Source organism: Hyperolius riggenbachi, chromosome 9, assembly GCF_040937935.1.
Source record: "Hyperolius riggenbachi isolate aHypRig1 chromosome 9, aHypRig1.pri, whole genome shotgun sequence".
NCBI lineage: Eukaryota > Metazoa > Chordata > Amphibia > Anura > Hyperoliidae > Hyperolius > Hyperolius riggenbachi.
Genome location: NC_090654.1, coordinates 230,251,091 through 230,270,434, shown reverse-complemented (window position 1 = coordinate 230,270,434; position 19,344 = coordinate 230,251,091). Strand labels below are relative to the sequence as shown.

General features: G+C 43.0%; 1 protein-coding gene across 3 annotated transcripts in view; it reads right to left on the bottom strand.

Annotated features, from left to right (window-relative positions):
• STARD9 (StAR related lipid transfer domain containing 9) overlaps positions 1-19,344 on the bottom strand; it is a 255,427-nt gene that overhangs the window by 167,985 nt on the left and 68,098 nt on the right. The window contains exon 1 of one of the 3 annotated variants that reach the window (XM_068254137.1): positions 3,150-3,207. The exons of the other annotated variants lie outside the window; for them this stretch is intronic. Within the exon in view, the coding sequence (XP_068110238.1) occupies positions 3,150-3,194 (45 nt within the window). The 5' untranslated portion in view covers positions 3,195-3,207. Of the gene's footprint in view, positions 1-3,149; positions 3,208-19,344 lie in introns of those variants that run through there. 3 annotated transcript variants of the gene reach the window in all.

Below are 19,344 nucleotides of genomic sequence, written 5' to 3'. Positions count from 1 at the left end.
ACACTTCAGTGGAAGATTGCTGCAGGGGGAAAGAAACACACAAATGATCTCTTGAGATTCAAAAGGAAGGGTGTATACAGCCTGCTTGTGTATGAATGTATTTTCTATGTGTGGACATACTGTACATCAACCTACTTCCTGTTTTGGTGGCCATTTTGTTTGTTTATAAACAAACTTTTTAAAACTGTTTTTAACCACTTTTAATGTTGCGAGGAGCGGCTAAATTGTGACAGAGGGTAATAGGAGATGTCCCCTAACCAGTGGCGTACCTAGGGCATTTGACACCCGGTGCTGGGTATTTAAAGACACCCCCCCCCCCCGCCACCCAAAAAATAGGGCGCCAAGGTGGGTAATGCCACCCCCCCCCCCCCCCACCTGGGTCCCCTCCTTCCATGCTCTCCCCCCTCCAGATATGCGGCAGGCCCAGTGGGCAGGGAATACTTCACCTGACTCCTGCGTTCCAAGCGCTGCGTCACAATCACTTGCCACAGGTCTCCGCCTTCAATGCCGCTCACTGTGCTTCCTGATTAGCTGAAGCACAGTGAGCGACATTGAAGGCGGAGACCTGTGGCACATGATGGTGACGCAGCGCTCCAGCGCTTGGAACGCAGGAGTCAGGTGAAGTATATCCTGCATACCTGCAGCGGGGAAGAAGGGACCCAGGTGAGGGGGGGGTCTGGTTCCCCCTTCTCTGGCCCTCCTTCTTGCGCTGCTTCCCATCCGACTCCCTTCAGCTCCCATTCAGAGCTGCCTAATAATAAAAGTGTTATACATACCTGGGGCTTTCTCCAGCCTCATTCGCACGGAACGCTCCTATGCCGCAATCCTCCGCTGCCCGCAGCTCCAGTACCTGGTCCCATAACTTCCTCCAGTCACGGTCAGTCTGTGCAAGAGAAGTGCGCTCTCTATGTATCTCTCTGGCAGCCGCTGGAGAGATACATAGAGCGCACTTCTCTTGCATCAGACTGGCTGCGACTGCAGGAAGTTATGGGACCAGGTACTGGAGCTGCGGGCAGCGGAGGATTGCGGCATAGGAGCGATCGGTGGGCATGGGGCTGGAGGAAGCTCAAGGTATGTTTAACACTTTTATTATCAGGCAGCTTTGGTACACTTTAATTGTCCTCAGGTCAGCTCACACTATATAGAACCCAGCTTCTATAGCCAATATAGGAGAAAGCTGCCTGCCTGATCATCAGAGCAGCTCACAACAAGCCATTATAAAGCAAAACAACACAAATTTACCTTTCAGAGCAGGATTCTATGTGATTTTATAGGTCAGCTCAGCTTTCAGCTGTGAATCACTCCTTCTCAATGTAAATAACCCCCATGCCCTGCCTATAGAAAGACTTCCCTGCTCCCATCCCTCCTGGGACCCCATCCAACACTGCCTAGCACAGTCCAGAGCACTGAGGATTCATCAGCTTCCTCGTGGCTTCCAGGAGTGCTGTATGTATGCTGACAGGCTGTGTGAGCAGCAGGGAAAAGAAGGGGATTGCAGAACTGAGGACAGTGATGCAGGTCAGTTGGAGCACTTAGTTACCTTCTCTCCATGCTGGCTGAGACTCGAACTTCGGGGCTGTGGGGGGCGGAGTTTGCTTGGCTGTCTCTCTCACTTCTATTGGCTGGAGAGAGCTGACAGCCGGAAAAGAATGTTTCTGATTGGAGGGAGGGAGGAGAAGGAGGCGGCAGCACCCTGATATGTCTGTTGTAACTGTTCAGGCTTGCTGAACCACGCTGTAATAGCAGCAGCTATGCGATTGCTCACAAACCAATGCACAGACAAGATTAATTTCAGATGATTAGTTTAGATGGACGGTTGGCAACCCTGCTTTGTGACACCCCCCTCCCTGTCAATCACCCGGGGCGCCCCGCCCCCTTGCGCCCAATGGAAGGAACGCCACTGCCCCTAACGCACTGGTATGTTTACTTTTGTGCGATTTTAACAATACAGATTCTCTTTAAGTGATAAGACAATATACACTGTACAGTGCAGTGGAAGATGCCAGAGCTTTAGAAATACTAAAGTACATAGCAAAATGGAAGATTTTCATATGCTTAAAAAAATAGTTATCCTGTAGATCATCTTGCTCGTCTTCAGCCAATACCTCCATACACATAAAAGTCAACTTTTCACACAAGCTTTCCTTTGAGACCTCGGCAGATTACGATCAGGGTCTGGAGATCCCAAATGAAAATTCAAGTACAATACCTTAAATGGGCAATCCAATAAGCAAAGCTTTCTTCATAGGGAAAACTATAATTAGACCGAGAAAGAAAGATTGGCATTCTTGTTTTCAGTTCAGTAAAGAAAACCATAGTTTCATGCATGCATTAATATTGCATTGCCCAGAAGAATCAGTGGAGATGTCCATAATGTTTATTACAGTTGCACTGTCTCTGCATTTGATATTCTCTAATAAGCAGGAGAAATAACCGACTCTCGTAGAGACACAGCCTTGGACGTAAATCAGGAATGTGCACCACACATTATTATGATTAAACCAAGTCATTAAATACTCAGAGTGCTTATGGTATTTATGTTATGTTAAGGATAACAGTAAAACAAATGGATAAATAAAATGTAAATTACAGAGCTCATCTGACGCAGTAACAAGAAACCCATCAATCAGTCTATTAAAAATTAAGCTCTAGTATAATTAATACACCCCAATTATAGTTTATTCCGTGTAATGCTATCCTCCAAAAACTAAAATCCAGACTCAGCCTAAAAAACATCTGTTTGCAACCCCCCCCCCCCCCCTCCAAACAGATGTCTCAGTGGAAAAAAAAATCTGTAGCATATTTCAGTGTTGAGAGACTATGGCCATAAAAATGTCACCTTTTTGCACAGATTAGAATATTTGCAAAAACATATGGGCATGAGTAAACACATTTCCGGACAGATACAATCTTTTTTTGTAGAAATACATGGCTTGGAAGTATTACATTAAGATTTTTTTTATGGAAATACATGGGGATGCATGAATGAGGCTAGGGTCACAGTAGGACATTGCGATGCTGCGTTAAACTTGGGTTGTAATGTTGCCGTGCAAAAAAAACAAAGTGGTAACGCAGATCAACGCTGCATTAATGCGCATAAAGTATACACAGTAAAGCATACGGTCAATGAAAAGTATGCTTCACTGTACCTGGTAACGTGTGTGTTTATAGGTAACTAGACTGCATCGGACCATAATGGGCAACAGGATCAAGAGTGCATTAGCGTTCAAGCGAATCGAGCAGCATAAAGTTAGTAGCGAAGACCTTGCAAAGGAAAGGAATATATACAAGCGGGGCAAAGTGATAAGCATTTGAAAACAGCAGATATCAGTTGCTTAGCAGTTAATAACGTATGCCAACCTTAACCACTTGAGGACCACAGTCTTTTCGCCCCTTAAAGAGAATCTGTATTGTTAAAATCGCACAAAAGTAAACATACCAGTGCGTTAGGGGACATCTCCTATTACCCTCTGACACAATTTCGCCGCTCCTCGCCGCATTAAAAGTGGTTAAAAACAGTTTTAAAAAGTTTGTTTATAAACAAACAAAATGGCCACCAAAACAGGAAGTAGGTTGATGTACAGTATGTCCACACATAGAAAATACATCCATACACAAGCAGGCTGTATACAGCCTTCCTTTTGAATCTCAAGAGATCATTTGTGTGTTTCTTTCCCCCTGTTCTCATGCACTGAAGTTTCAGGCTGCTTGTTTCTTCCTGCAAACAGCTTTGCCCTTGTCTGTAATTCTTCAGTATGTGAAAGCCCAGCCAGCTCAGAGGACGATTTATCCAGCTTGTAAAAGATAAGAGAGAAGCTGCTCTAATCCTAAATAACACACAGGCAGTGTGCATAGAGGGGCCTGGAAGGGGGAGTTCATAGCAGAAACACAACACTGAAAAACTTGGCAGCCTTCCAGACACAGGCCGACAAGTCTGACAGGGGAAAGATACATTGATTTATTACAGAGACAGTGATAGTATAAAGTGCTGCAGTAAGCCAGAACACATTAGAATAGCTTTTTGAACTTGTAGGATGATAAAAAACAGGATGCAATTTTTGTTACGGAGTCTCTTTAAGGACCAGAGCCTTTTTTTTCCCATTCAGACCACTGCAGCTTTCACGGTTTATTGCTCGGTCATACAACCTACCACCTAAATGAATTTTACCTCCTTTTCTTGTCACTAATAAAGCTTTCTTTTGGTGCTATTTGATTGCTGCTGCGAGTTTTACTTTTTATTATATTCATCAAAAAAGACATGAATTTTGTCAAAAAAATGATTTTTTTTATTTTCTGTGCTGACATTTTTCAAATAAAGTAAAATTTCTGTATACATGCAGCACAAAAAATATGGACAAACATGTTTTTGATTAAAAAAAAACCCATTCAGCCTATATTTATTGGTTTGGGTAAAAGTTATAGCGTTTACAAACTATGGTGCAAAAAGTGAATTTTCCCATTTTCCAGCATCTCTGCCTTTTCTGACCACCTGTCATGTTTCATGAAGGGCTAGAATTCCAGGATAGTATAAATACCCCCCAAATGACCCCATTTTGGAAAGAAGACATCCCAAAGTATTCACTGAGAGGCATAGTGAGTTCATAGAAGATATTTTTTGTCACAAGTAAGCGGAAAATGACACTTTGTGACAAAAAAAAAAAAAAAAAAGTTTCCATTTCTTCTAACTTGCGACAAAAAAAAAATGAAATCTGCCACGGACTCACCATGCCCCTCTCTGAATACCTTGAAGTGTCTACTTTCCAAAATGGGGTAATTTGTGGGGTGTTTACTAACCTGACATTTTGGGGGGTGCTAAATTGTAAGCACCCCTGTAAAGCCTAAAGATGCTCATTGGACTTTGGGCCTCTTAGCGCAGTTAGGCTGCAAAAAAGTGCCACATATGTGGTATTGCCGTACTCAGGAGAAGTAGTATAATGTGTTTTGGGGTGTATTTTTATACATACCCATGCTGGGTGGGAGAAATCTCTCCGCAAATGACAATTTTTTGATTTTTTTTTCACACACAATTGTCCATTTACAGAGATATTTCTCCCACTCAGCATGGGTATGTGTAAAAATGCACCCCAAAACACATTATACTACTTCTGAGTACGGTGATACCACATGTGTGGCACTTTTTTGCACCCTAACTGCGCTAAGGGGCCCAAAATCCAATGAGTACCTTTAGGATTTCACGGATCATTTTGCGACATTTGGTTTCAAGACTCCTCCTCACGGTTTAGGGCCCCTAAAATGCCAGGGCAGTATAGGAACCCCACAAATGACCCCATTTTAGAAAGAAGACACCCCAAGGTATTCCGTTAGGAGTATGGTGAGTTCATAGAAGATTTTTTTTTTTTTGTTCCCAAGTTAGCAGAAATGGATTTTAATTGTTTTTTTTTTCACAAAGTGTCATTTTCCGCTAACTTGTGACAAAAAAAAAAATATTCTATGAACTCACCATACTCCTAACGGAATACCTTTGGGTGTCTTCTTTCTAAAATGGGGTCATTTGTGGGGTTCCTATACTGCCCTGGCATTTTAGGCGCCCTAAACCGTGAGGAGTAGTCTTGAAACCAAATGTCGCAAAATGACCTGTGAAATCCTAAAGGTACTCATTGGACTTTGGGCCCCTTAGCGCATTTAGGGTGCAAAAAAGTGCCACACGTGGTACCGCCATACTCAGGAGAAGTAGTATAATGTGTTTTGTGGTGTATTTTTACACATACAGATGCTGGGTGGGAGAAATATCTCTGTAAATGACAATTATTTGATTTTTTTTACACACAATTGTCCATGTACAGAGAGATTTCTCCCACCCAGCATGGGTATGTATAAAAAATACACCCCAAAACACATTATACTACTTCTTCTGAGTACGGCGATACCACATGTGTGACACTTTTTTGCAACCTAGGTGCGCTAAGGGGCCTAACATCCTATTCACAGGTCATTTTGAGGCATTTGGATTCTAGACTACTCATCACGGTTTAGGGCCCCTAAAATGTCAGGGCAGTATACGAACCCCACAAGTGACCCCATTTTAGAAAGAAGACACCCAAAGGTATTCCGTTAGGAGTATGGTGAGTTCATACAAGATTTTATTTTTTGTCACAAGTTAGTGAAAAATGACACTTGGTGAAAAAAACAACAAACATCAATTTCCGCTAACTTTTGACAAAAAAATGAAATCTTCTATGAACTCGTCATACACCTAACAGAATACCTTGGGGTGTCTTTTTTCTAAAATGGGGTCACTTGTGGGGTTCCTATACTGCCCTGGCATTTTACGGGCCCTAAACCGTGAGTAGTCTGGAAACCAAATTTCTCAAAATGACTGTTCAGGGGTATAAGCATCTGAAAATTTTGATGACAGGGGGCAAATTTTGTGGAACCGGTCATAAGCAGGGTGGCCTCTTAGATGACAGGTTGTATTGGGCCTGATCTGATGGATAGGAGTGCTAGGGGGGTGACAGGAGGTGATTGATGGGTGTCTCAGGGGGTGGTTAGAGGGGAAAATAGATGCAATCAATGCACTGAGGAGATGATCGGAAGGGGGTCTGAGGGGGATCTGAGGGTTTGGCCGAGTGATCAGGAGCCCACACGGGGCAAATTAGGGCCTGATCTGATGAGTAGGTGTGCTAGGGGGTGACAGGTGGTGACAGGAGGTGATTGATAGGTGTCTCAAGGTGTGATTAGAGGGGGGAAATAGATGCAAGCAATGCACTGGCGAGGTGATCAGGGCTGGGGTCTGAGGGTGTGGGCGGGTGATTGGGTGCCCTAGGGGCAGATTAGGGTCTAATCTGATGGGTAACAGTGACAGGTGGTGATAGGGGGTGATTGATGGGTAATTAGTGGGTGTTTAGGGTAGAGAACAGATGTAAACACTGCACTTGGGAGGTGATCTGACGTCGGATCTGCGGGCGATCTATTGGTGTGTGTGGGTGATCAGATTGCCCGCAAGGGGCAGGTTAATGGGTGGCAATGACAGGGGGTGATTGATGGGTGGCAGTGACAGGGGGTGATTAATGGGTGATTGATAGGTGATCAGTGGGTTATTACAGGGAAGAACAGTTGTAAATATTGCACTGGTGAATTGATAAGGGGGGGTCTGAGGGCAATCTGAGCGTGTAGGCGGGTGATTGGGTACCCGCAAGGGGCAGATTAGGGTCTGATCTGATGGGTAACAGTGACAGGTGGTGATTGATGGGTAATTAGTGGGTGTTTAGGGTAGAGAACAGATGTAAAACACTGCACTTGGTAGGTGATCTGACGTCGGATCTGTTGGTGTGGGTGGGTGATCAGATTGCCCGCAAGGGGCAGGTTAGGGGCAGATTGATGGGTGGCAGTGACAGTGGGTGATTGATGGGTGGCAGTGACAGGGGGTGATTGACGGGTGATCAGTGGGTTATTACAGGGGGATAGAGGTATACAGTACACGGGGGGGGGGGGGGGGTCTGGGAGGGGGGTCTGGGGAGAATCTGAGGGGTAGGGGGGGGGGGGTGATCAGGAGGGAGTAGAGGGCAGTTTAGGGTTAAAAAAAAAATAGCGTTGACAGATAGTGACAGGGAGTGATTGATGGGTGATTAGGGGGGTGATTGGGTGTTAACATGGGTCTGGGAGGTGGGCAGGGGGGGCGGTCTGAGGGGTGCTGTGGGCGATCAGGGGGCAGGGGGGGAGAAATCAGTGTGCTTGTGTGCAGACTAGGGTGGCTGCAACCTGCCCTGGTGGTCCCTCGGACACTGGGACCACCAGGGCAGGAGGCAGCCTGTATAATAGGCTTTGTATATGTATGTATGTAGCCCCGCCCTCCAAGTAATGTTTAGCCTAGGCTATCCAGTTATGCAGCCTTCTGTCCCAGAGCACTCTGGGAGACCAGGTGTTATTTCTGCTCACTTCAGAACACACAACAAACTAATTCCGCAGTGATGCACCTTGACCAAATAATTTATAAATGCATACAGTAAAATATAGGACATTATAATCAACTTATACTGAGTTAGTCTTACTTTAAATACTAACAGCTGTTTCGGGGTCTCACAGACCAACATATTCTCACTGAAGCAAAATGTGTGCAATGCCCAGAGCAGCATTTCTCATAACACTGCTTCTGATACATCAGATCTATGGAATCCTGCACAAAAGCCCTTTGAAAGCATTTAAATCATGCCAGTGCTCTCCTTCCCCTCTGATTGGCTGATTCAGTTATAGCACCATATTTATTCAATGCCTCATTACTCAATTACTGCAAAGTTTAAACATTGTGTGGCTACTCCTTCTCCCTTACAAATCTTAATCACAAATATGAATATTTAAAAACGGCAAATCTGCATGCATACACGTCTTTTAGAATGGATCCATAGCAAGTAGAGAAGGCAGTGGACTACAGTGCTGACAAATGCGTCATGTGTTTGGTCAAGTACAGACAGTCATTGTGTGCAGGAAATTAATGGTGTCATGGACAAGACAGAAAGTAGGCGTGCAAGACACAATTACAGCATTATGTACATAGCGATAAGAAAGAGAGCTCTGAATTATGAAATAAAGAGCCTTTTGGACACGCTAACACTTAAAACCAGCATTTAAACACATCCTTAGTGTTTACCATTTGGCCATCATACTTGATCCCCAAATTACCTAAAAAGCTGGAGCATCAATGCACAAGCAAGCAAGTAATCAGCATGGACTGACCACTGAATACTGTAGACATCAAGTCACGCTGTACACCAGACTTGTGGCCTGAACCTTCATCGGATAGAAAAAAAAAAAATGTTTCATAAACAACCATTTCTATCTAGTGAGTCCCCCACAAATAGTTGTTATTGACAGATAGTATGAAAATGATGCATGCAGGTGCAGGAAATGTGGTGCATGTCTGTGTCTGATAATTCAATTATACTGTATTAAAAGGGAACCAGAGACGGAAACAGTAAATTCGGGCGCCTGAGGCTAGTGGACAAATCGGGCGCCGCCATTCACTTCTATAATAAATATCGTTTAATGGGCGCCCGGTAGGAAAAAAGGGCGCCGGAGAAAACTAACGTTTTAAAAGCGGCGCCCGGAGACTTAATGTTTTATTACTGTTTCTCATGATTACACATTATTTAATGATTTATACATGTTTAAATATTATTTTTAAACGAAAACCAGTACAATATTTTTTCCAAACATTATTTTTAAACGAAAAACATTACTTTTTTTTTTTTTTCATTATTTTTAAACGAAAAAAATAACAGGGGGGTCTTAGGTTTAGGCACCAACAGGGGGGTCTTAGGTTTAGGCACCAACAGGGGGGTCTTAGGTTTAGGCACCAACAGGGGGGTCTTAGGTTTAGGCACCAACAGGGGGGGTCTTAGGTTTAGGCACCAACAGGGGGTCTTAGGTTTAGGCACCAACAGGGGGGTCTTAGGTTTAGGCACCAACAGGGGGGTCTTAGGTTTAGGCACTAACAGGGGGGTCTTAGGTTTAGGCACCAACAGGGGGGTCTTAGGTTTAGGCACCAACAGGGGGGTCTTAGGTTTAGGCACTAACAGGGGGGTCTAGGGGTTAGGGGTAGGTACAGGGAGGGTTACTTAGGCACCAACAGGGGGGGTCTTAGGTTTAGGCATCAACAGGGGGGTCTAGGGGTCAGGGGTAGGTACAGGGAGGGTTACTTAGTAAATTTTTTTTTAAACGTTATTATGCGTTTCATTATTTAAACGAAAGATTAACGTTTTTTACAATTGCCGATTTAATACACATTATTTAATGATTTATAACGTTTAAAAACATTACTTTTAAACGAAATACATTTTTAAACGTAATCCATGTTTATCGTTAAAAACCCGGCGCCCTTTTTTCCCATCGCCCCTTTTTAACGTACGCCGGCCACAAAAAAAAAAAAGAAAGAAAAAAAAAAAAAAAGATTTCATACATACCTGGGGCTTCTTCCAGCCCCATAAGTCTGGATCGCTCCCACGCCGCCATCCTCCGCTTCCTGGATCGGCCGGTACCGGCTCCCGTCACGTCCGGCGGACGCGCCCAATTATCAGCATGATCAGGGGCTCCCTCCATATTCTTACGCGTGCGGCTGCGCAGTATGCAGCCGCATGCGAAAGGGTATGTCGGGAGCTCCTGTGATGCGGACAATTGGCCGCGTGCTGCCGCCGACTGGCCGAAACTACAGGACCCGGAACTGGCTGAAACAGGAAGCGGAGGACGGCGGCGTGGGAGCGATCCATGCGTATGGGGCTGGAGGAAGCCCCAGGTATGTATAACTTCTTTTTGCTGGCGTCTCTGGTTCCCTTTAAAGGTCCACTATCATGAAAACTTGTAAAATGTAAGATACAGTACATACATACAGTATGAAATATACATTTCTCAAAAGTAAAATGCACTATAAATTACTGTATAGTGCAACTTACTCTGGGAGAAATCTACATTTTAGAAGAATGCATTTTAAAATTAACTTTTTTTTTTTTCTTTTTGCAATAGTTCTCTTTTAAAGCAAGCCTTTACCTTTGTGCAGGGCTGTGGAGTTGGTACAAAAATCATTAGACTCAAAATCAGTTCATGAAACCATCGACTCCGAGTCCAGGTACCCAAAATTCCACCGACTTCAACTCTTCGACACCTTAGTCCCATTTTTACAAAGACTATGGATTTGGTTCAAAAATCATCAGACTCCCACTCCTCAGTTTATTGAAACAGACTCCGACTCCAAGTACCCAAAATTGCTCTGACTCCGACTCCACAGCCCTGCTTTCATGCTTACTACAAATGCTGTACATGTCATTATCTGCATCTTGAAGTAACAGACATATGTTCCCAAATATTTTCCACTGTTATTTAATTTCCATAGTGGATATATTTTATAAGAGCTAGTGATATCAGCACTATAGAACCAAATTAATTTATATAATTTTTACTCTGCTCTGCACAGTCACCTGTCAACTGAAAGAACAGTCACACAAACATAATTTCTTATGATCCTTTCTTTGCACAAAAGAGGCACTGGCCTGTCCAGGATAAAGCTAATTTAATCAGGAATTGACCACAAGTCCTGAGTAGTTATTGACTTTTGCACAGGCGCTTGACTAACATTAAACTGGACTTTTGTGCATTAACCTCCCTGATTCTTTGCAGATTTTATTGCTGTCCCTCATTCATGGTTTCCTGGACCACCAGTTTTCATATTAGAGAGAATCTAAACTCAGAACTTCCTCTCTGCTCTAAAGATTAGGCAGAGCATGATAACCCTAAGGGGGAAAAAAAATCTTCATTACAATTTACAGAAATCCTAAACGGAAAAAAAACCTTACGTTTTAACTGGATTTATTTTCAGAGAGCACAGGGAGGGTTAAGCCTCCTTTTTATTCCTGTACAGAAAGAGCCTCCACTCTCTCATTGTCAGCTACTGATAAGGCTAATTACACTGGGATGTAGCTAAACAAACTCACATAGCTCAGTGCAGTGTATTTCTACAACATTTATATTTGGAATGAAAACTGTTATTGTGTGCTGTGCAAAAGTTTTGGTGCACTTTAAATCCACAAAGTTCTAATAAAGTCCCATGAACAGAAAGTGACAGGAGATCTCTTCAAATTGGACACAAAATGCAATAAAACGCCTATCATTTTCTTATGAACATTTTTCACAACTAAAATAAGAAAAAAAATCCTGGAATGGCAAGGTAAAGGAATAAGAAGAACATTTGTGTAATTGAAAAACTAGACAAAACCCCAGTTGCAAACATGAAGTTCCCTGTTGAAAGCATCCCTTTCCTGGTGCATATGCAGTGTATACAAAGCTTACGTTGTATGGCATGAAAATGCACAAACTCGAACAGCTATGGCTACTGCCACAGCCAAGAAAGTGATGTTGTGCCTGTAAAATTCAGGCCATTATACAGAGCAGCTGTGTTGCTGGCACTGATGTACGAGAAGAATTTGTTAAGTTCTCTCAAACACACACTACATTCTAAACTGAGCTGTTCGCCTCCTCAGCTCAAAAGTGATAAACCCCTGTTATGTTCTACCGAAATTAGGAATGGATGCTGTGAGATCAGTACTGGAGCCATCTGCAGCACAGTGACTGCTGTGCTGTTAGCAACAGCTGCAATGGGTAAAAAACTGCTACCCTTTCTATTTATCTGAGGAGATAAAGTGTAGAAGATTATGTGAACAGATAAATTACAGTAAATCTGCATATAAAACTCCTTAGCAGCATTTCCTGCTATCACTATCAGGGTCTATTTAGACCCCAACAGGTTCCTGAAATTGTCTGGACTTCCTGGTTTCAGAGCACATTTTTACAGCCAAGCACATTGATCTTTGTTCCTAGTACACCTACTCTCATTGATTATGCCTCTCCAGCACCATCTACACCACCCCTGCATCCCAGGCTGCCCCCTGCATCAGTGTGGTGACCAAATAGCTGTCACAAGGAAGCTGGGAACACACTAGGCAGAAACACTAGTGTTTGCGGAAAACGTACCTAATGCAAGTCAATGGGCTACACGAAAAAAATGCATATGCTTGCGTTCTGCAATGTGCATTTTTAAATCTGCTGGTTTTGTTGCATATTTTTCAAAACCGCATCAAAACCGTACATAATGAAAGTCAATGGTGACGCAGAGGTATTGCGTTTTAGTGCGCTTTGTATGAGTTTTATATGCTGTAAAATAAAAAAAATAAAAAAAAGTTTGCTGTATTTCCGCTTCCTATTGACTTCCTAGTGATTTGCATAAAACGTATTACAAAACCAATGCAAAACGCATATGCGATTTATAGATGTGAACTGCAAGTGTATTAAAGACGCACGCAAGAAAAACGCATGTGCAGGAAAAAAACACAAACAGAAAACGCACATAAAACGCACAAACGCATATGCAGCAAAACATTACGTTTCTGCACTGCCTCGTGTGTTCATAGCCAAAGAGGGATTTGTTAGCAGATTCTATAGTGCAATTTACATTGAACTCCAGTGTTAATAAACCCCATCAGGGAGAACAGGCAAAACTGCTGAGGTGATCAGGCTACACAGCAGACAGCCTTACTATCAGGTCTGCTGTATAAGTGTACAAACTGCTATACCACTATAAAAGTGCACTTCCCCACAAAAGCCAGCATGGGCAAAAGAAACAGGCCAGTGGTCATATGATTTTAATAGCAGATTTTATATGTACATAATATAAAAACATTGTGTTTTGTTTTGTCTCACCCGGCCAGATCAAAGTTATGCGCTTGAGTAGGGCAGTTACATTTTTCTTTTCTGTTTAGCTAAAGCAGGGTTATTGTAAAAAAAATAAAAATAAAACTGCATTAAAAATTCATGTTCATATGTAAATTTTTGAAATTTTTTTTTACCGCAGCTAATGAAAGTCAATGGGAATTCCCATGCGATGTGCTAATTTATGCTACAAAATGTATGTTTTTTTCATGCCTGGGAAAACGCGAACACAATTTCACAAATTTATTAAAAAGTGCAATTCTTTACTGACTTTCATTAATGTGTCACGAGCACATTTTAGCACATTTGCAATTTTATCCACTGTAGCCTCAGCTACAGCATATCTAGGTCCTCTGTGACTACAGACAAGCCACGAGGCCGTAGATATACCGGTAAGTCTTGCAGCTGAAGCACAGCTGTGCAGAGTCAGGCGCGCTCACATGCACGCCCCCAGGAACTATCTGCTGCAGCACTAATTGCTGAAATATATGTTACCTGAGCTAATTAGATTGAATTTCTACCTAATTTTTACCATTAACAATACTTATTTTCTCAATGTAAAGAACACACTGTAGCAAAAACCCACCTTTATGTCAGAATCAAATATCACCATAAACTGTGACAGGAACATACTGTATTTTTCAGAATATAAGACAGTTTTTTCTTCTCGAAACCTGGGGACGAAAACTGTGTGTGTCTTATATTCAAAATATAAGGTAAAACGAGGTGCAGAGTGCGCAGGGAAGCTCTGACCTGATCCTGCCGCTGCGCTCCTCTCCCCCTTGCACCAGACCTGCTGATGGACGGGCTTCTCTTCCAGCTGTAGATATTGCTGTACACTCTGGCCACATACCGTAATACAGCTCTGGGTGCTCCGTTCCGTGTGGACTCCGTACTTCCGTATTGGTCCTGCTACTGTAACACCAGCGATGCTCATGCACCGTGGCGGTGTACATGCGCCGCTGGTGTAACAGTAACAGGACCAATATGAAAGTACAGACGCTACACAGACCAGTGGACCCAGAGCTGTGTAGCGTGTACAGCAATATCCACAGCTGCAGGAGGGGAAAAAGAGCTCATCTATCTGCAGGACCGGAGAGAGGGGGAACAGTGGCAGGATCAGGTGAGAGCAGGGTGTCGTAGAAGAGAAGAATCCCGCTGCACCGGCCGTGGATTAAAAGTCTAATATTTATTAACAGTATAAAACAGCGCATGCGTATCGGAGCCAACTCATGACATTCATAGCAGAGAGTAGGGGGTAGTGTACCGGTAGTGTAGTGCAGTGTAAGTGTAGTGTAGCTTAGCTGGTGGGATAGCAGGGCTTAGTATAGTGTGATGTAACTGGAATTAATGTAGTGTAGCAGTGTAGCTTATAGCCAGCTTGAGGGGAAAAGGTCCATAAGATGGCCCTGCTCTATAAAGACCTACCAGATTTAGAGTTTTGCCCCCTAAACCTAGGTGTGTGTCTTATAGTCCGGCGCGACATGTATGCCAAAAAATGTATGGGAAAAAAAAAAAGATATATAGGTGCATATATGCGCCAAAACCAATTCCGGGTACAACCCACCGTTGTACTTGGCGAAATAAATTCTGATTCTGATTCTGCATCAAAACATTATTGCTGATTAAATAGGGACATAGGATTAAATAGGGACATAGCCAAAATGTCAAAACTGCTCTGGTCCATAAAGGGAAAGCAAGGTCTAGATGGGAAATGGTTCATAACTGTGAACCCTGCCTAATTGAGTGAAATGTAAGATTCCTATGGTGGTTTCCACAGCTGTCACATGCTATTAGGAAGGAATATGTTCTCCAGACCAGAGTGCAGCAACTCCAGGCAGGTTCACTCCGATATCTTATCTATCCAGGTATGTGTCCTACTGTGGAGGTATTTGTTGTTTCTGTAAAACACACTCAGTTACCATAAGGACTTAAGGGTCCCATACACTCAGCCGATTTTCTGGCCGACCGATCGATTCCGATCGATCGATTGATCGTTTGCAAATCGGTTGGCCAATCGACCGATCGATGGCCGATTTCGATGGATTTCCATCGAACTGGCGGGGTGGAAAATTTAGGTCGATCTGATGAGATTGCTTATCAGTTTGCATTGGCCTTAATGGAAATCTGATGGCAAAAAAATGCCATTAGATCGAATTTCAATAGATTTCAAACTGAAATCTATTGGAATTCTATCCTGGTAAAAAATGTTCTAAAAACGCATCGGATAGATCATCAGATGCATTTCTTATCTATCTGCTGCCAATCTGACGAGTGTATGGGCACCTTTAAACAGGACACTAGACCCCAGTTCTAGGGCTACCCCACAAGCACGAATATCTGTAACTGCAAAAGCTCTGTTTATGCTGGAGAGGTTAGGTATATCTGCTGATTTTATGTGTGTTGAAATGAGGCTAATGCAAAGTGTTTGCTGGCCCAACCCTTGGAGCTCCTCACATGTAGACTATAAGCTTGATTCAGGGAACACAATTTTCTTTATTAATTGTCACAATCCCCCCCACTTCCTCCCCACTCACAATCCCTCATTGCAGCATCTGTGTCCTATTCTGGAATAAAACAAAATCCGTTCCACTTTATACTAAAATAGGCAATTGCTGCTCCCCAGCACAGCTATAACTTTCCTCCTCAGTAGATTACCCTCCACCACTGAATTTCTTCTCAAATATTAGTTCCTCTTAACAAGGCAGGCTTTTTCAATGCTGCTCTGAAAAAGAGAAAGACCATAACAATGCAGTAATCACCAATGTGAGGACATATATGCCTTTATGTGTGGTAAATGATCTTGAAACTGCCACACACAATGGAATGATCAGTTCTCTAAAGCTTCACACACTTGTACAAGGACGGTCACTAGAGGGGGTTCAGGACTTGATCCCTCAGGCGACAGCAAAGGGCCAAGGCTGTACAGACACCATGCCACCTCAAGGGGGGGGGGGGGGGTAGTGGGTGGAAGTCCAATGGAGCAGTGAATAAGGAGCATCACAGAGTGGTAGAAGTAAACAATGCCTTTGGTCAGTGCTCAGCCAAGTCAATCTGCCAGGGTGATTGCTGTCCAAAGGCCACAGCGCACACGCTATATTTTCAGCAGAAGCGGCTCCATCTGGCCTCCTCGGTCGGGAACAGTCTGGCATGTGTACAAGGTTCAGGCTCTGTATGCATCTCAAAGAGGAGCTGTCAGCTATACTATCTCAGAAAAAAAAACATATATAAGCAGATAAATACTTGCTCTACTTACATAACATGTGTATTGCACTGTCCACGTTTTTATTTTAGTGATTTTTCTAAAGTAAAAAAAAGAGAAAACCCTTCTTAGCATTCCCTATTTTAAGTGTGGCTATTTTGAAGCCATTCTGATGTCCTTTCCTGCCCTACTCTCCTCTGCCTGATTTGCCCGCCCCTTCACTATAGAAAGTGCATGGTCTCAGCATGAGAAATATTGGCCAATCAGAGAGGAACAGAGGTGTGGGAGGGACAAGCAGAAGGGAAAGAGGCTTCAGCCAATCAGGCTGCATTAGTTAAGTCTGCGGGGAAATAGAGGAGCAAAAAAGGACAACCCAGCATGCCCTGTAACTTCCTTTTTGTGTACCAAATAAGAGTCAGGTTAACTGGGGAATGATAATTTATCAACAAGAAAAGTAATAGTGATTTTAACTTTTGAATTGCATAGTTAGCATCCTTATTACTTGTTTACCAGATAAAAATAAAGAATTTATTTTTTATTTTATGCCCGACAGTTACTCTTTAAGATCACATAAAGTTTCTGAGACAGGAGGTATGATAATATACCACAACCAGGGGCACAAATGCCATTGAAAACAGGTTCTAACCCTTCCCAAAACTGGAGGAAAAAAAATATGGCCGCATTTCTATTTTGAAAGTTTCAAGGCTCATTGTTAATTATGAGGTGCTCACTTGTTAACCTTGTTTAAACAATGATTATGTGTCTACTGTTCTCTTCTCATGTACCAAATCAAACACAGGACAATTGAGAGCCTGGCCTGGACTTCAATGGGGCAGTTATGTTGAGCGACAAGGGAGGAGGTCATACAACAAGCCCCAGCTTGCCTTGTTGTCGGTACATTGTGATATCAGTTAAATCACCTTCCATAATCTGCTCTGCAATTCTACAAACAAAAATGGAGAGATTTTATCCAAATGTACACAGAGAGACACACTGAAAACAAAGTCTCTCACGCACGGTGAGCAGTAAATGACACATTTCCAGCATAAGGTCCGTACACACACCGGACTGCAGGCAACGGCGGGTCTGTCGTCACCTCCCGCTGGGTGGGCGTTCCAGCGACAGTCCGGCGTGTGTACAGTCTGTCTGCAGACTGATACGGCTGTTTCAGAAACAGCCGTATCAGTCCGCCGACAGACTGTACACACGCCGGACCGTCTGCTGAAAACCCGCCCAGCGGGAGGTGACGACAGACCCGTCGTTGCCTGCAGTCCGGTGTGTGTACGGACCTTAAGGGTCTAGAACAGGAATCATGTTTATGGCTCTTAAGTGAGTCTGAAGTGGTTTTTCAAATATGGGAAGGCTCTGTACTACAGTGCAGTGTTGCAGTGCAGTGTTGCAGTGCAGTACTGCAGTGTTCCCCAACCCTGTCCTCAAGGCCCACCAACAGTACTGTTTTGTATAAAGCCACAGAGGTTAATCAGCTCTGCTGCAACACTAATTACTCCACCTGTGATTCTGTGTGGTTTCCTACAAAACATGTACTGTTGGTGGGCCTTGAGGACAGGGTTGGGGAACTCTGCTCTATAGGACCCAGAGCCGTCCCTCAGCTTAGGGCTTGCTGAGCTTGCTGGTTAGTCAGCTTAGGGGAGTATCTGTTTTTTATTTTTAAAATCGCTTCAGACTCCCGTTACAGGGAATCTGAAATGAGACACTTATGGAAGTAGACATATTTATTTTCTTTTAAACAATACACATTGTCTGGCTGTCCTGAAGATCCTCTGCCTCTAATACTTTTAGCCATAGACTCTGAAAAAGCATGCCAATCCGATGTTACTGATAAATTCAGTCAGTATTAGCTGCATGCTTGTCTCAGGTGTGTTATTCAGGCACTATTGACCGGAAAGATCAGTAGGACTGCCAGGCAACTGGTATGGTTTTAAAGGATATAAATATGGCAGCCTCCATGTGTCTCTCACCTCTGGTTCTTTTTAAATGTAGAGGACCATCTATGCCCTGGTAAGAGAAGACAGCAAGATAACGTGAATGTTGAGCTGGTTGTTTGAGACTCCAGACTCCATAAACTTCCACAAGTTAAAAGTAAACTGATCAATCGCTCTCACATTACAAGAATAAAAATCCTAATCTGAGCTCTGCAATAATAATCAAAATCATCATTCACTGAAAGCATGTAGTTAAAAAAATGCACATCGCTTACAAGGGTTTACAGATCTGTGTACTGAGGTTACAAGAAAACCCAGGATTCCTGCAAACTACAAATCTGCATCTGCATGTACAGCAGACTGGACCAGTATAGAGAATTATGTGATGTATTTGCACAGCTCCCTACTGTCCCTTTTTCAGAGAGACAGTCTCTCTATGTAAACCAAATCCCTTTTTTCCTCATGTGTCCCTCTTTTAGGACTCATGTACAGATCTATTATTATTTTTTATATATATAGTGCTGACATCTTCCACAGCGCTGTACAGAATATATTATCTTGTCACTTAACTGTCCCTCAGAGGGGATCACAATCTAATCCCTACCATAGTCCTATGTCTATGTGTGTATCATGTAGTGTATGTATCAGTCTAGAGCCAATTTTAGGGGGAAGCAAATGAACTTATTTGTAGTTTTTTTGGGGGATGTGGGAGGAAACCATAGTGCCCAGAGGAAATCCATGCAGACACGGAGAACATACAAACCCCAATGCGGATAGTGCCCTGGCTGGGATTCAAACCCAGCAATGCAAGGTGAGAGCGCTAACCATTATGCCACCGTGCTGCTTAAATAGATGTATTTTTCTACTGAAATGTGTGTTAAAGTTTAGAGCCACTTAACATATTTTAACATTTTATTGCCAACTTTTAAATTGATATATTTCTTATTTTCAAATGTTAACATAAATGAAAATGAATAAGGATAGAAAGGA